The 17,590-nt window shown below is 41.7% G+C and overlaps 1 protein-coding gene across 1 annotated transcript in view; it reads left to right on the plus strand.

Moving 5' to 3' along the window:
* Window positions 1-17,278, plus strand: part of ptk7a (protein tyrosine kinase 7a) — a 39,536-nt gene extending 22,258 nt beyond the window's left edge. The window contains exons 4-20 of the mRNA XM_058401432.1: window positions 180-364; window positions 525-672; window positions 1,373-1,503; window positions 3,758-4,024; window positions 4,115-4,254; window positions 4,772-4,907; window positions 6,168-6,287; window positions 10,287-10,436; window positions 11,224-11,368; window positions 11,470-11,597; window positions 12,475-12,675; window positions 13,119-13,271; window positions 13,352-13,581; window positions 15,053-15,133; window positions 15,256-15,407; window positions 15,951-16,129; window positions 16,288-17,278. Coding sequence (XP_058257415.1) covers window positions 180-364; window positions 525-672; window positions 1,373-1,503; window positions 3,758-4,024; window positions 4,115-4,254; window positions 4,772-4,907; window positions 6,168-6,287; window positions 10,287-10,436; window positions 11,224-11,368; window positions 11,470-11,597; window positions 12,475-12,675; window positions 13,119-13,271; window positions 13,352-13,581; window positions 15,053-15,133; window positions 15,256-15,407; window positions 15,951-16,129; window positions 16,288-16,448 — 2,707 coding nt within the window. The 3' untranslated portion in view covers window positions 16,449-17,278. The remainder of the gene's footprint in view (window positions 1-179; window positions 365-524; window positions 673-1,372; window positions 1,504-3,757; window positions 4,025-4,114; window positions 4,255-4,771; window positions 4,908-6,167; window positions 6,288-10,286; window positions 10,437-11,223; window positions 11,369-11,469; window positions 11,598-12,474; window positions 12,676-13,118; window positions 13,272-13,351; window positions 13,582-15,052; window positions 15,134-15,255; window positions 15,408-15,950; window positions 16,130-16,287) is intronic.
* The last annotated feature ends 312 nt before the right edge of the window (window positions 17,279-17,590 follow it).

The following is a 17,590-nucleotide window of genomic DNA, read 5'->3' on the forward strand; positions in this document are numbered from 1 at the left end:
AAGATCACTCTTCACCTGGAATCACTCTCTCATAAGATATTAATGTTAGCCTGGCTAAAATGCTTATTTTGTGCTTGTTTCTATGAGGCGATGGGAATTCTGCCAAAATAACGAAATATAAATAGGATTTTATGGCAAAGGATCGCTCACTGTCATTGATCTCTTGCTGAATCCTGCAGGCCGACAAATCGCTGGTACAGAGACGGTGTGCTTTTAGCAGAAAAGAGCCAGAAGATCAACAATAAAGAGCGAACACTGACTCTCCCCAGTGTCAGTCCTGATGATAACGGCGTCTACTACTGCTGTGCCAAAAACGCTGCCGGCCAGGTGTGCAGCAGCACCAACTTCACCCTTAACATCATAGGTGTGGGTTTATTTTTATTTTTTTTTACCAGGAATGTAGATCCAGTTTAAACAGATCTGTGTTTTCTCTCAGCTGACCCCGTCTTTCACTATTCCACATTATTCTGTCTGGTCAAAAAAAAAAAAGGAGAAACACATTTTTGTGATGTTTCCTGTTGTAGATAAGAGTTACCCTCAACCGGTTGTGAAGCCCGAGGATCTGGTGGTGCTGAGAAACGAGGAGGCGCATTTTCACTGCCAGTTCACGGCTGAGCCGCAGCCCACTGTAGAGTGGTTCCATGGGGACGAGCTGCTCTCCAACAAGAGTCGGTGTGTGTTGCCGAGTTGCTCTTTTTCTGTCCGTCTTGTATGGTGGCTGAGTAATAACAAATCCAAAACCAAATGAACAAATCCAAAAACACAGACCAACAGTAGGTATAGTTTGCGAATGGAATACTTGCCACTGACTGGACGAGACATCTGTCACTCGGGATATACAAGAAGTAGGAAATTGTTTTTCTTGTACGTGTGGAGTTCTGCATTCACATTAAACCATTTTTTTTTCAATAAATCTTTCAAAGTAAAAAAAAATAATAAATATTTAAAAATAATAAACCTATATTTATAAGAAAATGGAATTCATTCAGTGCTACTTTGAAGAAGGATGTTCATATGCTGTGATTTTTCGATATACTGAGAGCGTATTGTGGCATAAAGATTAGTTTGCGATCTCTAAAAACACACCTAAAGAATGCGGGTGTGTTCCGAAAACAAAACTATTTCAGATTAAATGATGCAAGGAACATTATAAGAGCAGCGCTGCTTTCATATACCCACACTTTCTACTCTACTCACACTTTCTACTTCTACTCTTCAAACTCTACCTACCTTTTCAGGTTTGTCTAAATTGTCATTGTGTTTGAGGTTTTTTTTTTTCTGATTTATTATTGTGTTTTCTTGTTTGTTATTGTGTGTTGCACTTCTCGGCCACCCGTAGTCTTGTCTCATCTAACGCCTGCTGTCTCCACAGTGTGTTCCTGCTCAACAACGGCTCGCTCTTCATCAGCCAGGTGAAGCAGCGCAACACCGGCCGTTACACTTGTGTCGCTCAGGGTCTCCGAGGCCAACGTGTCTCACTCGAGGCTTTTCTGAGAATAGCAGGTAAAACACACATACTAGTTTCTAGACATTGTCTGAAGTATAACATCATCTGGTTACACCCTCTAGCAGTCACCAGTTCATAATAGTTTCATAAAGGGAATGTGAGTGGTGTTAGATTTACTAACCTATAGTGTGGTATGGACGTAGTACACTGGATTATTATGAATTATAGTCATTTAATAATAATAGTAATTTAATAGTGGTGCAAAAAAGTAAAGCCTGCGGTAGAAGCTGTATGGGTGGCTTTTTCCCATCGTTTGGTAACCGAGATGATGTTATTCAACACTGTAGAGAAGACAATGACATTAAAGCAGGCAGCAGCAGCCTGGGACGAGTCTGAGAAACCATCAACATTCATCGAAATGAGCACACGGCTGCACACTCAGGATATGTTATGGTTGGGGGTTTGATTCCAGCCTCCACCTTCTGTGTTTGGAGGTTATATGTTCTCCCTGTGCCTCAGAAGTTTCCTCAGGGGACTCTGGTTTCCTCCTCCAGCCTAAAGACGCAGGCTGTAGGCTGATTGGCATCTATAAATTGTCCATAGTGTGTGAATGGGTGTGTGAGTGTGAGCAGTTGTGTTTTCTGATGGTCCAGGGTCCCCTCCACAGTCATGTACAAGTACCGCAGGTGGTGCTGTTAAAATCACAGCCAACATCAGAAACAGTGTTGAAGCAGCATTTGCTGGAAAGTGGAAATTAGAGGATATATTTTCTCCTATAAGAGAAAAGACAAAAGTGGAATATATCGTCCATACTGGAATAAAATATGCCCCACAGTATAATATTCTTCATGGAAGCCAACAGAACATCAATCTAGCATATGCTGAAGCCTCTTTATGACTTCATCACTCTCACTGATATGATATTTTACTGAAGTAATACATGACAAGGTGGTGAAACATGTTTAGATTTACACCGATCAGGCATAACATAATGGGCACTGAGAGGTTGAAGTGAATAACACTGAGTATCTCCTCATCATGGCACCTGTTAGTGGGTTGGATATATTAGGCAGCATGTGAACATTTTGTCCTCAAAGTTGATGTGTTAGAAACAGGAAAAATGGGCAAGTGTAAGGATTTGAGTGAGTTTGATGAAGGGCCAAATTGTGATGGCTAGACCACTGGATCAGAGCATCTCCAAATCTGCAGCTCATGTGGGGTGTTCCCGGTCTGCAGTGGTCAGTATCTATCAAAAGTGGTCCAAGAAAGGAATAGTGGTGAACCAGCGACAGGGTCACGGGCGGCCAAGACTCATTGGTTTCACGTGGGGATTGAAGGCTGGCCAGTGTGGTCAGATCCAACAGACGAGCTACTGTCATAATATCATCATGTTATGCCAGATCGATGTATTTATAGTCAAATGTTTTCTATATTTGATTTCTCAAATATAGAAATTTTATATAGATTTGCTGAGTGAATTATGACTTACACAAAGTGGAAAAGATGAAGACCTAGCAGTTTAAACATATATCTATTTAATAACCGCTCAAGTACAATGAAATATTATATATTTGGAGTTGTGTATGCAGATCCAGCAGAGTGTCTGGAATTGTAGACATTCAAATACTCCATCATTCAGACAGATGCTTTTTGGAAAAGAAGCTGTTTTTGCGGTGTGCATTAAGCATACTTAACTATTTTCCACTAATAAGGTGCCAACACTAGTTCTAGAGCCAATAGCTCATCTGGAGAAGCTTGTAAAAGCGACATAAAGTAGTCCAGTTTTCAGCTAAAATAAGCAGTTCTCTTCCAGCACTAATATATTTTACTGGACTGGAACCAAGAACCAGTTTGGAGTGGGCATAAATATTTTATTTATTTATTTTTGTGAACCATTAACATACATAACAAGCAAATAGTCACACATACATTACAGCACTGTTATTCACATATCCCAGCTTTGGAATTTGGGGTCAGAGTGCAGGGGCAGCTTTGATACAGCTACCCTGGAGCAGAGAGGGTTAAGAGCCTTACTCAAGGGCACAAAAGTGGCTGCCTGGCAGTGCTGGGGTTTGGACCAATAATCTTCTGATCAACAACTCTGAGCCTTAACGACTCGAACCAAACAGAAACAAAACAGATCAGTACAGGCAGACAAGGACAAATCTGAAATCAGAGATGAAGACAAACAAGCAGAATGATTTACACAGCTCCTCTTTTCCTAACGGATAAACACCGAGGTAGAGATCTTTATCAGTCTCCAATAACCTTCATCATTCAGTCTGCATTGTGTCTTTCTCTCTCTGTCAGAAATCGATGACATGCAGGCTCGACAGTCTCGTGTCTTCACGGCCAACTCTCTGGAGCGGGTCTCCTGCCGGCCACCTCGCGGTCACCCCGAGCCCAAGGTGTGGTGGGAGCGGGCGGGTCAGCGTGTGCCCACTGAGGGCCGTGTCTTCCAAGATGGTCTGGATCTAGTATTCAGCCCGACGCGTGCAGAGGACTCGGGCAGTTACACCTGTTTTGCCCAGAACACAGCTGGACAGAAGAAACAGGAACTCGCTGTCACTGTGGCCAGTGAGTAGGACTGCAGTCAGCTTCTTTTTTTTTTATTCAGTTGAATTTCAGCTTTTCATTAACATTCCATTAATGCCGTATCATCAATAGCTCCACCTGAATGGGTGCAGAAGCCAGATACAGAGAGCCAGCTGGAAGAGGGGCATCCTGGGTATTTACACTGTTACACCCGTGCCACACCTGATCCTGAGGTCACATGGTATCGCAACATGCAGCCAATCGGTGCCGAGGTGAGAGGAAAGACGAGGTCACATAAGGCATTCAACTCTAAGTTTCCCATGTATTAAAGCCAATAAGCAAGTCTGTACAGATAGCAGAAAATGTAATGCCGTTGCTTTTCCTAATTTGCATGCGAGAAAACAATCTAAATTTTCCAGTTGAAAGGCAGGTCGCTAGATAGGTAGCTTTTGAGGGTTCATGAGAACAAACTTTCCTATTCAAAGCTCAGTCTCATGTCTTATTTCAGCCAAATTTCCTTCTCAGACTAAGCTAAGTGTAATTCAGGTCCTGTGCAATGCTACAATCTCATAACAAATGTCACATGCTCTGAATGTTGTCTTATGTAACACTGAATCTGATGCCTGCCAGATTCTCTTCAGATTATAGGGAGATGGAGAAGTTGTTACAAAAGCAGTGGACTTTAGAAATACACTCAGTGGATTTGCTTCCTAGTAATAACAACTTCTTTGGTCTGAGAATTTGCTGCATCTGATATACACTAACATAGACTGTGTGTGTGTGAGACAGGATGCACGTTATAAGCAATTCTCCAATGGAACCCTGCGTATCAACAGTGTGGAGGTGTATGATGGCCATATGTACAACTGCGAGAGTAAAAACGAAGCAGGGAAGCTCAGCGCCTATGCCAAAGTCACTATACTGGGTAAGGAGTGAGTGCGTGTGAGTGAAAGAGTGTGACGGGGAAAAGAGTGTGTGTGTGTGTGTGTGTGAGCGAGAGTGAGAGTGAGTGTGTGTGAGCGAGAGTGAGAGTGAGTGTGTGTGAGAGTGAGTGTGTGTGAGCGAGAGTGAGAGTGAGTGTGTGTGAGCGAGAGTGAGAGTGAGTGTGTGTGAGCGAGAGTGAGAGTGAGTGTGTGTGAGCGAGAGTGAGAGTGAGTGTGTGTGAGCGAGAGTGAGAGTGAGTGTGTGTGAGCGAGAGTGAGAGTGAGTGTGTGTGAGCGAGAGTGAGAGTGAGTGTGTGTGAGTGAGAGTGAGTGTGTGTGAGCGAGAGTGAGAGTGAGTGTGTGTGAGCGAGAGTGAGAGTGAGTGTGTGTGAGCGAGAGTGAGAGTGAGTGTGTGTGAGCGAGAGTGAGAGTGAGTGTGTGTGAGCGAGAGTGAGAGTGAGTGTGTGTGAGCGAGAGTGAGAGTGAGTGTGTGTGAGCGAGAGTGAGAGTGAGTGTGTGTGAGCGAGAGTGAGAGTGAGTGTGTGTGAGCGAGAGTGAGTGTGAGTGTGTGTGAGCGAGAGTGAGTGTGAGTGTGTGTGAGTGTGTGTGAGCGAGAGCGAGAGTGAGTGTGTGTGAGCGAGAGTGAGTGTGAGTGTGTGTGAGCGAGAGTGTGTGTGAGTGTGTGTGAGTGTGTGTGAGTGTGTGTGAGTGTGTGTGAGCGAGAGCGAGAGTGAGTGTGTGTGAGCGAGAGTGTGTGTGAGTGTGTGTGAGTGTGTGTGAGTGTGTGTGAGTGTGTGTGAGCGAGAGCGAGAGTGAGAGTGAGAGTGAGTGTGTGTGAGCGAGAGTGAGAGTGAGAGTGAGTGTGTGTGAGCGAGAGTGAGAGTGAGAGTGAGTGTGTGTGAGCGAGAGTGAGAGTGAGAGTGAGTGTGTGTGAGCGAGAGTGAGTGAGTGTGTGTGAGCGAGAGTGAGTGTGTGTGTGTGAGCGAGAGTGAGTGTGTGTGTGTGAGCGAGAGTGAGTGTGTGTGTGTGAGCGAGAGTGAGTGTGTGTGTGTGTGTAATCAATGGTAAAATTAACTTAAAACTTTAGATCCATCTTGGATTATTTTCCTGTAACAGCAAACACTTGTGTTTATTCCTTAATAGTCTCTTCTGTGTGTTTCCATGCATCTAGACTGTTACACTCTTCATTTTCTCTCTCTCTCTCTCTCTCTCTCTCTCTCTCTCTCTCTCTCTCTCTCTCTCTCTCTCTCTCTGCCCCACAGAGCGGCTAAAGTTCACTCCGACACCACAGTCCTTACAGTGCCAGGAGCTGGATAAGGAGGGCAGCCTGCAGTGTTCTGCCAAGGGCCGTCTGCCCCCCACCATCCGCTGGACGAAAACTGGTGCGTATCTGCAAACAGAAGAAAGAGATTAAATATTCTCTGCAGTTATAGCATTCCGGTGGCCTCTTTAATTAAATTGTCTGGCTTCCATTTTGCATGCACACAAAAAAAAAAAACAGAAAATGGCGGAAGCCTGAAAATAAGCTGATTTATAAAGTGGCATAGAGGCCAACTCTCCTTAATAGATCCCAGCCTGCATAAGACCCGTGTTTATTAGGTTTCTGTTTTCTCTTCTGTGGAAGTATAGTTGGTTCTTATCACATACATTTTACAATTACATTTTTGACATTTATTCATTTATCAGACACTTTTATCCAAAGCCACTTCCAAGCAAGGAAATTTTATTTTTTAGACTGGGGATGAGTTAAGGGTTAATTAAAGGTTCACAGAAGAGCTGTGTCTTTACATTTACATGTCTGGACTCTTATCCAGAGTGATGTACACGAGTGCTTTGAAATCTGTCAATGAATACATTAACACTGGTTCAATGGGTCACAGACTTGGCACCCATCAGCCTAAAAAAGTGAACTGAGAGGATTTCTCTAAAATATATACAATAATACATAAAACAAACGGGGAAAATAAGAGCTAGTTCAAGTGCTTCAGGAAGAGGTAGGTCTTCATCAGCCGTTTGAAGACTGTTCGGGCATCTAGGGGAAGTTCATTCCACCACCTTGGTGCCAGAATAGAGAAGGGTCTAGATGTATACCTACCTTGTACACTGAGGGATGGTGGGACCAGTCGAGCAGTGCTAGTAGATCGGAGGGAGCAGGGTACAGTGCGAGGAGTGATGAGAGCTTTGAGGTAAGAGGAAGCTGGTCCATTCTTGGCTTTGTAGCCGAGCGTCAATGTTTTGAATCTGATGTGCGCAGCTACTAGATGCCATTGAGGGGAACGCAGCAGTGGGGTGGTGTGGGAGAACTTGGGCAGCTGCATTTTAGATCATTTGCAGAGGACGAATTGCATTCAGAGGTAGACCTGCCAGTAGAGAGCTGAAGTAGTCCAGTCTCGAAATGACAAGAGACTGAACAAGCACCTGAACAGCCTATGTGGATAAAAATGGTCGATTTCTTCTGACGTTGTAGAGAAGACACATGAACGTGTCACACTAGCCACATGGGAGGAAAAGGACAGCTGATCATCCATGGTTACCACAAGGTTGAGAGCAGATATTGATTCTCCTGTCTGGATTGAGGTTAGAAGTTCATTCCACAACTGAGGGACAGTCAGTGAGAAGGTTCCAGAAGGTTCTGCTCCATCCCTCACGGAGTATTCTCTACGACACGGTGGTGGTTAACTGATCCTAGGTTGCGGGAGAGAACATAAACCTCCTAACAAGCCGAGTGTTGAGGTTGTCAGTTCCAGATAAGGTCTTGTACATGAGTATCTAGGCATAGAATTAGATTTGGGCAGCTTCAGGTAGCCAGTAGAGGGAGAGGAGAAGGGGTTGTGATGTGTGTTGTATATATTTTTTTTAATCTTCATGATTTATTATGCATATATACAGGGCTACAAGTTTTAGTTGATTTCTGCAGAAACACCTGAGGAACCACTGTAGAGGTTTTTCATCTAGGAATATTATAATACACTAGGAATAATGCAGGAATGTTGAGGCAGGAAATGTTGCATCCACATCAGACGGAGCTAAAAGGACATCACAGATAAACATTATAGCACAATAAAGCTGGGAAAATGCTTTCAGTTAGTGAGCGAATTGACTTGACCTGCACGCAGCTCAGAGATAAAAACACGATCGATCAGACATCCTGCAGGAGAGAAGGAGTTGTTTATGAGTAGAGTTTACTTTCTGTCTGTTCATGTTCTTTTATCCAAAGCCGCTCACGGGAGAGATGGGATTCAGCCCAAGTGATTGTTTTTTGTGGTGAGCTTTTCGATCATGGCTCCAATTCAAGACTTAATTCGTAGATGATTTCTTATAAGCCAGATTTTATCTTGAGCCAAAAAAAAAAAATCCTGAGCAGTTTTTCAAAAACACACTTCCTTTTTCTGACCATGTCTTCCAAATCACCAATGCAGCCATTGTATTTCAGGACAGATAGAGAAATTTCATAGCTCCAAGCGAACTCATGACTTTAATGGACACATCACATGTATTGAGAGAGAATAGTGCCTCTCTGCTGAGGACTGTGAGTGGAGGACTTGCTGCTTGTCAGAAATGTTTTATATTAATTATGATTAGTGAGTTTTATGAGAATTATGATTAGTGAGTCTGGGAAAGTTGTATTTTTGAAGTATTTTTTTTTTTATTTATATTTTTATTTACTTTTTTTTTCTTTTTTTTCTACTTATTAACTTTGGGTCTGGAAATACTTTTTTTAATTGGTACAGAGTCAATGAGTGAGTGTCAGTCAGTGAATGAGTGTGTCAATGAGTGAGTGTCAGTCAGTGAATGAGTGTGTGAGTGTGTGTCAGTCAGTGAGTGAGTGTGTCAATGAGTGAGTGTCAGTCAGTGAATGAGTGTGTCAATGAGTGAGTGTCAGTCAGTGAATGAGTGTGTCAATGAGTGTGTGTCAGTCAGTGAGTGAGTGTGTGAGTGTGTCAATGAGTGTGTGTGTGTGTCAGTTTGTGTGAGTGAGTGTGTCAGTGAGTGTGTCAATGAGTGTGTGTGTGTCAGTTTGTTAGTGTGTGAGTGAGTGTGTGTCAGTGAGTGTGTGTCAATGAGTGTGAGTGTGTGTGTGTCAGTTTGTTAGTGTGTGAGTGAGTGTGTGTCAGTGAGTGTGTGTCAATGAGTGTGAGTGTGTGTGTGTCAGTGAGTGTGTCAGTGAGTGTGTGTGTGTCAGTTTGTTAGTGTGTGAGTGAGTGTGTGTGTCAGTTAGTTACTATGTGAGTGAGTGTGTCTGTTAGTGTGAGTGTGTCAGTGAGTGTGTGAGTGTGTGTCAATGAGTGTGAGTGTGTGTGTGTCAGTGTGTGTGTCAGTTTGTTAGTGTGTGAGTGAGTGTGTGTCAGTGAGTGTGTGAGTGTGTGTCAATGAGTGTGAGTGTGTGTGTGTGTGTGTCAGTGAGTGTGTGTGTGTCAGTTTGTTAGTGTGTGAGTGAGTGTGTGTCAGTGAGTGTGTGAGTGTGTGTCAGTTAGTTACTATGTGAGTGAGTGTGTCTGTTAGTGTGAGTGAGTGTGTGTCAGTGAGTGTGAGTGTGTGTGTCAGTGAGTGTGTGTCAGTTAGTTACTGTGTGAGTGAGTGTGTCAGTTAGTGTGTGAGTGAGTGTGTCAGTGAGTGAGTGTGTTAGTTAGTGTGTGAGTGAGTGTGTGTCTGAGTGTGTGAGTGTGTGTCAGTTAGTTACTGTGTGAGTGAGTGTGTCAGTTAGTGTGTGAGTGAGTGTGTCAGTGAGTGAGTGTGTTAGTTAGTGTGTGTCTGAGTGTGTGAGTGTGTGTCAGTTAGTTACTGTGTGAGTGAGTGTGTCAGTTAGTGTGTGAGTGAGTGTGTCAGTGAGTGAGTGTGTTAGTTAGTGTGTGAGTGAGTGTGTGTCTGAGTGTGTGAGTGTGTCAGTTAGTTACTATGTGAGTGAGTGTGTCTGTTAGTGTGAGTGTGTGTCAGTGAGTGTGTGTCAATGAGTGTGAGTGTGTGTGTCAGTGAGTGTGTCAGTTAGTTACTGTGAGTGAGTGTGTCAGTTAGTGTGTGAGTGAGTGTGTGTCAGTGAGTGAGTGTGTTAGTTAGTGTGTGGGTGTGTGTCAGTGAGTGAGTGTGTTAGTTAGTGTGTCAGTGAGTGAGTTAGTGTGTTAGTGTGTCAGTGTGTGTCAATGAGTGTGTGTGTGAGTGTGTTAGTTAGTGTGTGAGTGTGTGTCAGTGAGTGTGTGTGTCTCCATTGTTCAGGATCATTATGCCCTTAATAAAATGCAATTGTTATAAAGCAGTGAAACGTTTTGGAATGTGTCGGTTCGGTAGCAGCTGCTGTTCAAAAGTGTGTATGGCCATGTTTTTATCTCAGTAAGACAAGCGTGTGTGTGTGTGTGTGTGTGTGTGTGTGTTTCTGCCCCCTGCAGACGGCAGTGAGATCCCAGCGAGGGTGGAACAGAACGGAGGAACTCTGCACTTCTCTAAAGTGGCGCGGGCAGATGCAGGGAACTACACCTGCGTGGCCTCCAACAGCCTGCAAGGAGAAATCCGTGCTGTGGTTCAGCTCACTGTAGCAGGTGCAGTACAGTAACATGCAAACCCCCGCTTACAGATGTAGTGAACAGCTGCAGTATTCCATAATCATAGAGAAATAACCATGGATGCATTTTACAAGCTTTACTTCAAGCTTTGGGAATGTTTTCCCATTAAAAATAAATCAAATCCTTTATCTATACACTGCATAATGTGCTTAAAAAAGGTTGGATTTAGAAACATAGCTCTTATGAAGTTTATAAGTTTGCAGTTGCCAGATATTGAGTTATGACTGATTTTTTTCTTTTCTTCATTTCTTATAAATCATTCACGTTATTCATATTATTTTATAGTTTTAATCTGTTATTGTTTCAATAACAACAACTAATTTATAGGAACTTGTATGCCAGAGGTTTCTCATAATCTAATGCTCATAATAAAAATGTCTTTTCAGTTTAATAAAAATGTTATTTATGAGTAGTTAACGTTAAACTTGGTTATAAAAAGTAAAGGAAAAAAAAAAGGTGTGTCATAAGCGTAATAAAACAGTTCGGGACGATGGGATCACATCACACCACCCCAGTGTGGATTATTTTCTTGTAACAGCATGTGTTAGTGTTTTATTCCTGACTTAAACAGTGATCATGCAAGTACAAGTTATTTCAGAAGTTGTTATAATAGCAACATGAACAGACCCCATTTCTTGGGTCTTGGTTGAATGGAATTTCATCGTTTTAAACAATTCTACAGTTAAAAAAAAGTATTAATTCATTGATATACATTTAATTTAACGCAGAAACCAACTTCGTATCCCTCTGCTCTCTCTTTTAGTGTATGTGGCATTTAAGCTGAAGCCAGAGAACACTACAGTGTATCAGGGTCACACTGCCGTGTTGCACTGCCAAGCCACAGGAGATCCTTCACCCATCATCCAGTGGAAGAAGAAAGACAAATTCCTCGAGTCTAACAAAAGCAGGTAGCTGTGCCCTGCATGAAAATAGCATAAGAATAATCTTCTGTAAAATGAATAGAGTTCAAACTCCTTCCCTAATCAATTCTCTGCTTGGTGTGATAAAGGTTCCAGACAATGCCCAATGGCTCTCTGGTTATTCATGACGTCAGTACAGAAGACACGGGCAGCTACACATGCATTGCTGGGAACAGCTGCAACATCGCACACACGTCCGCTGAGCTCTATGTCGTGGGTAAGTAGATGCTCAGCAAAACCGGTTCAATCTCTCTCCTAGAATTTGAATATTCCAGGAAGCCAATACAAAGCATATTTACAAGACAACAAAATGCCCAAGGCCAGAGCGAGAGATTAGCTGCAGTATATCGCAGACTATTAAAAAGCAGGAATTCATATTCAGTTCATTTCTAAATAGTCGATTATTCTTATTATCCTAAACTAATTAGGGACATTTCCTGTTTTTCATTTTTATTTTTAGTCTTAAATGTTGCCGAACGATAGCAAAAGAAGTCATACTCAGGCTCCAAACTCCCAATCCAGCTTCAATACTTTTCTTAAGCTGTAATACTAACAACAAATAAATAGAAATCTGTGTATCATTTATCACACTCTTTATTAATGTACCACTTCTTAAAAGGTAATTAAAAAAAACAAACCTGATATTGTTGATTCTGAAACTGAGAGCACGCAGCATGGAAGCTCATGTCCATTACCAGAAATGCTCTTTTAGCTCAGTGAGCAATTTTCTATGGAGTTTGCAATATCTGGGAGGTTTTTAAAAAATAATGTTGGTAACACCCTGCAAGGAATTTATTTTTTATTTATTTAACTTAAAAGGATATTAAGGCAGAAATTACACTGCAGAAATTGCAGGGCCACTGAAGGATTACGAAATCAGTCTCGCACATAGCATATAAAATGATAATTTTCCAATTAAAGTAAAGAGTTCAGGGGACTTTTCTGGTTTCTGTTCTAACAAACTACTTTTAGCCTCCATTTCTTTACCATTTATCACCATTTTCCCCCATGACTAGTGAATGTGTTAACCGATTAGTCTCTGTAGCTCTTACTTATATTTCTATTGGTGTGTGTGTGTGTGTTTGTGGTTGTAGAGAAGCCAGTGCAGCACCCTCTGGCAGATGATGAGAAGGCTCCCTACAAGATGATTCAGACCGTCGGGCTGTCTGTAGGCGCAGCTGTCGCTTACATTATCGTCGTTCTCGGCCTCATGTTCTACTGCAAGCAAAGACGCAAGGCCAAAAGACTACAGAATGGCCAGGACAAAGAGGAGCCCGAGATGGAGTGTCTCAATGGTATGTCTTTGGGCATGTGTTTAGAATATTGTCATGTCTCCATGCTTACCCAATCCCAAAAAACGAAATAAATTAAACAAAAAGAGCAAAAGTGTTTCCTTTTTGGTTCCAAAGTTCTGGTTAGACACTACAACTAGCACTACTACTACTGGTTATAGACAGGAGTAATTAGCTAAAGTAATAATAGCAGTGGAAGATCATCCCAAATCAGCTGTAATAGGACACTGAGGTCTAAAAATTTTAGGTTTAGATTTTTTTTAAGTTAAAGGTTCACTGTTTTAGTTAAATGTAATTGCTAGAAAATGTGCATTTTCTAGCAAATGTGAAAATGAAGTAGAAAATCTGGCACCTGCCACTGCTCATATATATATATAATCATATAAACATGTATAACATGTATAAACATATAAACATGATCACATGTTTCCTGATTTCTCCTACAGGGGGCGCCATGCAGCAGAACGGCCAAACCACAGCCGAGATTCAGGAGGATGTGCCACTCAACACCATGTCTGCTGCAGGAAACAACAAACGCCACAGCACTCACGACAAGCTGCAGTTTCCCCGCGCCAATCTGCAAGCCATCACCACTCTGGGTATAAAAGCTTTTTCTGCTAAAATCAGAACGTTTTGTTCAAAAGCGGCACATGTAACACCTGCTCACGTTCTTCTTTAGGTAAAGGAGAGTTTGGAGAGGTGTTCCTGGCCAAGGTGAAGAGCGGTGCGGATGAAGAAGAAACAGCCGTCCTGGTGAAGAGCCTGCAGACCAGAGATGAGCAGGTGCAGTCAGATTTTCGACGGGAATGCGAGATGTTTGCTAAACTCGGCCACCCGAACATCACACGTCTGCTGGGCATGTGCAGAGAAGCAGAGCCGTATTACATGATCCTGGAATACGCCGATATGGTGAGTCACAGATTTCCCTTTCACCTTGGCGCACAGTTCCATGTTCAGCATTTTGCCACCTGACGCTACTGTGCTATATTTGTTTAGTGGAACTATGTTTTTCTTTTGTTTTTTGGTTATTCCCATGCTGATCACCTGACCTCTGCCTGTTTCCTGTTCTGATTTGTCTGTCTGCTCATTAAAAAACATTTTTACTGCACCTTCTCTGTACATGACATTCAGTCAGTTCCTTAAATTCCTCTACATTACCAGTGTGAAGCATTCCTAAACCCGGGCTTAAAGGCAGGATTTAGAAGGAGTGTACTTGCTTGTTGCCTGTAGTTGGTCTCTGGTGGGTGTGTAGCAACCACATAAATGTGAAGTAATTGTATATAGGACCTATGCTTGTGAGTGGGGAACTAAAGAAAAGTCGGACCACAAGCATTATCGAACTGAAGTTTGGACTGGACACTTTACAGCATAATACCTAATTTTGCATACTGTTCAGAAAACCTTAATTCAGATGTTGTTGTCTCTGATATCATGGCTATGTGTTATGCTCATGCTTAGAAAATAAATAGTTAACTATCGCTTCAGGTTAGACAGCAGAAATGCAGCAAGTCTGCCTTTGTGGTCAAAGGCTGAAGGAGAGTCAGGAGCTGGTTATCAGTAGTAGCTTCAGAATAGCCAGTTTAGCAAAGAGAGCCAAAAACACAAGTGCGTAGGGATTTCTATGTGGTACTTTCAGTGGACAAAATAAAACGAAGCAAACGTGTGTTACTTCATTCGCTAAATCATACATGACTAGAGTATGAAGCATGATAATGATTTCATTACGGAGAAAAGTTCAGCATGGTGGTTCAGTGGTAATTAGTTCCAGCCATACATAATGCTCTGTATTCTGTACACAAATTAAATTCTAGTTCGCCATAACAAAACGTAGTGCCACCTTGTGGCATCATTTGGCATTACTTTATATTCACATTGCTAAGCTTTTCTGTTACACCATCTCTCCTGAACTTTAACGGTGTGCTGTGACATGTTCACTGAAATGTAAAGATCATAGATAATGTGTGTACTTGATTTCATAAAGTACAAACAAATAACAATTTTGTTGTATGAACATCAATTGTTACCTGCTACAATACACAATTTCTTATTCTGAATAGTTTAGAAATAAATGTAGAGTCAATCTCACAGGTTTTCCCTTAAACAAGCTTAGTTAAGCATCTGAACAACCCGTACCACCTTATAAACACTGTGCATTATTTGTGCAGAAATACTTTGTTGTAACTAATCTGATGGAGATTGTCCTGTTATTAGTTTCATTATTTTAATAGACAAAAATAAAATGACTAGAGATGAAGTGAATTTGGTCTGAAGAAGTAAACTTATGATTCTAGTTTTAGTTATTTCACATTGTTTGTTGTTTGAACAAAGAAGAAATGTTTCACATTGGCCCATTCACACCTGGCCTGTTTCTCTTCCACAGGGTGACCTGAAGCAATATCTCAAAATCTCCAAAAGTAAAGACGAGAAAGTGAAAGTGCACCCACTCAACACCAAGCAGAAGGTAAAACTAGTGACATAAAGACACACACACGCTATAATTATGTAACGGTGAACTTTTTTCATACCTGTTGATTGTTTAAATATTTTATCAACACATACATGACGTCTTGTGTCCTTTCCCAGGTGTCGGTGTGTCTGCAGGTTGCTCGGGGGATGGAGCATCTCTCTAATCAGCGCTTTGTCCACAGGGATCTGGCCGCACGCAACTGCCTCATTAGTGCCAAGAGGCAGGTCAAAGTGTCTGCACTGGGCCTCAGCAAAGATGTCTACAACAGGTGCACACACACGAACACATCATAATTACATGTGTACATGTGGTGATATTAGATATGAGGGATAAAATCTGATCTCTATAAATAGATCAACACTGAAACTATTAGGGCTGAGCAACATAGAGCATTATATTGATGGTGTGATGAGAAATGAGACAGCTGCCTTTCCTCTTAATCTTTATTCACCGATTGCGATTCACTTTTTCTGTCTAGTGTAAGGTTACTTTTTTGAAAATGGACTATCTGTCTGAAGTATGGCGAGTAGGACTAGAATTATTGTGTGATAACAGAATAACATTGTATGTATGTGTGTGTGTATATATATGTATATATATATGTCCATGTGCTTTTCCTTTTAAATTTCCTCTCAACAGAGATTTAGACTGATGGTATTCATAGTCTGAGACCTAGTGAACCAGTACTGATTACAGCGACTACTAAGTCGCTCTGGATAAGGATGTCTGTTGAATGCCGTAAATGTTACAGTACATGCTTTATCTGCCATATGACTGAAGACTTACTGTCTGTATCTGTGTATTTGTGTAGCGAGTATTACCATTACCGTCAGGCCTGGATCCCACTGCGCTGGCTTCCATCCGAGTCTGTGTTTGAAGACGACTTTTCCACTAAGACGGACGTGTGGTCTTTTGGTGTGTTCATGTGGGAGGTTTTCAGCTTCGGAGAGCTTCCCTATGCTGATCTTGCTGACGACAAAGTCCTGGAAGGTAAAAAAAAATTTGATGTTTGCATGTGAAGTAGGGAAATTAACTGCTGATGGATTTGGGGACAGCTACTAGGATTACTCTCTTGCTCAGCTTAGTCTTTTCCCTTATGGCTTTTAATGACTTGCTCTGATAAAAAGCCTTTGCTCTGTATACTCCAGGTCTTCAGGAAGGGAAGTTGAAGTTGTCCCCTCCTCAGGGCTGCCCATCTCGCATCTACAAGCTGATGATACGCTGCTGGGCCTCCAGTCCTAAAGACAGAGTGTCCTTCAGCGACGTCGTCACGGCCCTTGGCGACCTTCCATCTGAGAGCAAAGTGTGAGCGAGGGTCCAGCTGCTAGGACTATCAAATCCATAGTCTTTAGCTGTTAAGAGGCTTCAGTCTCCTCCCTCTCAAAGGAAAAACAGACTGCTTCTGAACAAAGGCTGGATCTTGTGTGGTTTTTGAGTCTCTTTTCTACCTAGCGATACAGCCAGTGTGTGGAGTTTGGGAGGAAGTTACTTTATATGCTGGAATGAACAAAACAAAAAAATAAGAGTGAAAGAAAAAGCTACATGTTTTGAGCTACATTAACAGAAATAACTATCATTTCACTTCCATCTGCCGAGCAGGAAGAGAGCCTGTACACTCACACCAAGTGCATTTGTTATATAGACTGTTAATATCATGCACTGATCAGTTTTACTTCTTTTTTTTTTTTGTATTATAGAAGGATTGCTCCAGGAACCTCGTAATTTATTTTAAAGGTTCTGTTTTTTTTTTTTTTTTAAATGTTTGTACTGTACAGAAAGGTACTGTTTATATTCATCGTGTTATTTGTTAGTTTGTTTTGCTTTCTTTTAAATCCAGAGAAAAGCTGGATTTAAGTGTTGAAAGGTTATGTTACCTGACTAGTCGTCAATGATGTGATCAAATTTCAGCTCAAGTGCCTGTAAAATGAAGGATAGCCTTAGTACACACAGAATGCTGTATCTTGTATGGTTTATTTTATGTTTTTATACATTAGTTTTGTTTACCAATTACTGTTACAGATATACACTTGTTGGTTTTGATAAAAATCCAGAAAAAAAAACAACAAAAAAAAAATCTGTGAGCCGAGGTAACTAGCATATAATGTGCTAATATAATAAAGGTTCACCTTTTTACAAAGATACCAGTTCTCTATTTATTTGTTTGTTTTAATTGTCCTTAAACAGTTTCTTTGTATTTATACTTCTAAATTCTATCCGGCTAACTGCCATTACTATGCCATGGTCACCAAGGCAAGAGGTAATGCCTCTTGGCAACAATGGCAACTTAGAAACACTGAGTTACATAGATGCATACCCCGATCAGGCATAACATTATGAGCAGTGCCAGGTAAAGTGAATAACACTGATTATCTCATCATGGCACCTGTTAGTGGGTGAGATATTTTAGACAGCAAGTGAACATTTTGTCCTCAAAGTTGATGTGTTAGAAGC

Source organism: Hemibagrus wyckioides, linkage group LG10 (genome assembly GCF_019097595.1).
Source record: "Hemibagrus wyckioides isolate EC202008001 linkage group LG10, SWU_Hwy_1.0, whole genome shotgun sequence".
Classification (NCBI taxonomy): Eukaryota; Metazoa; Chordata; class Actinopteri; order Siluriformes; family Bagridae; genus Hemibagrus; species Hemibagrus wyckioides.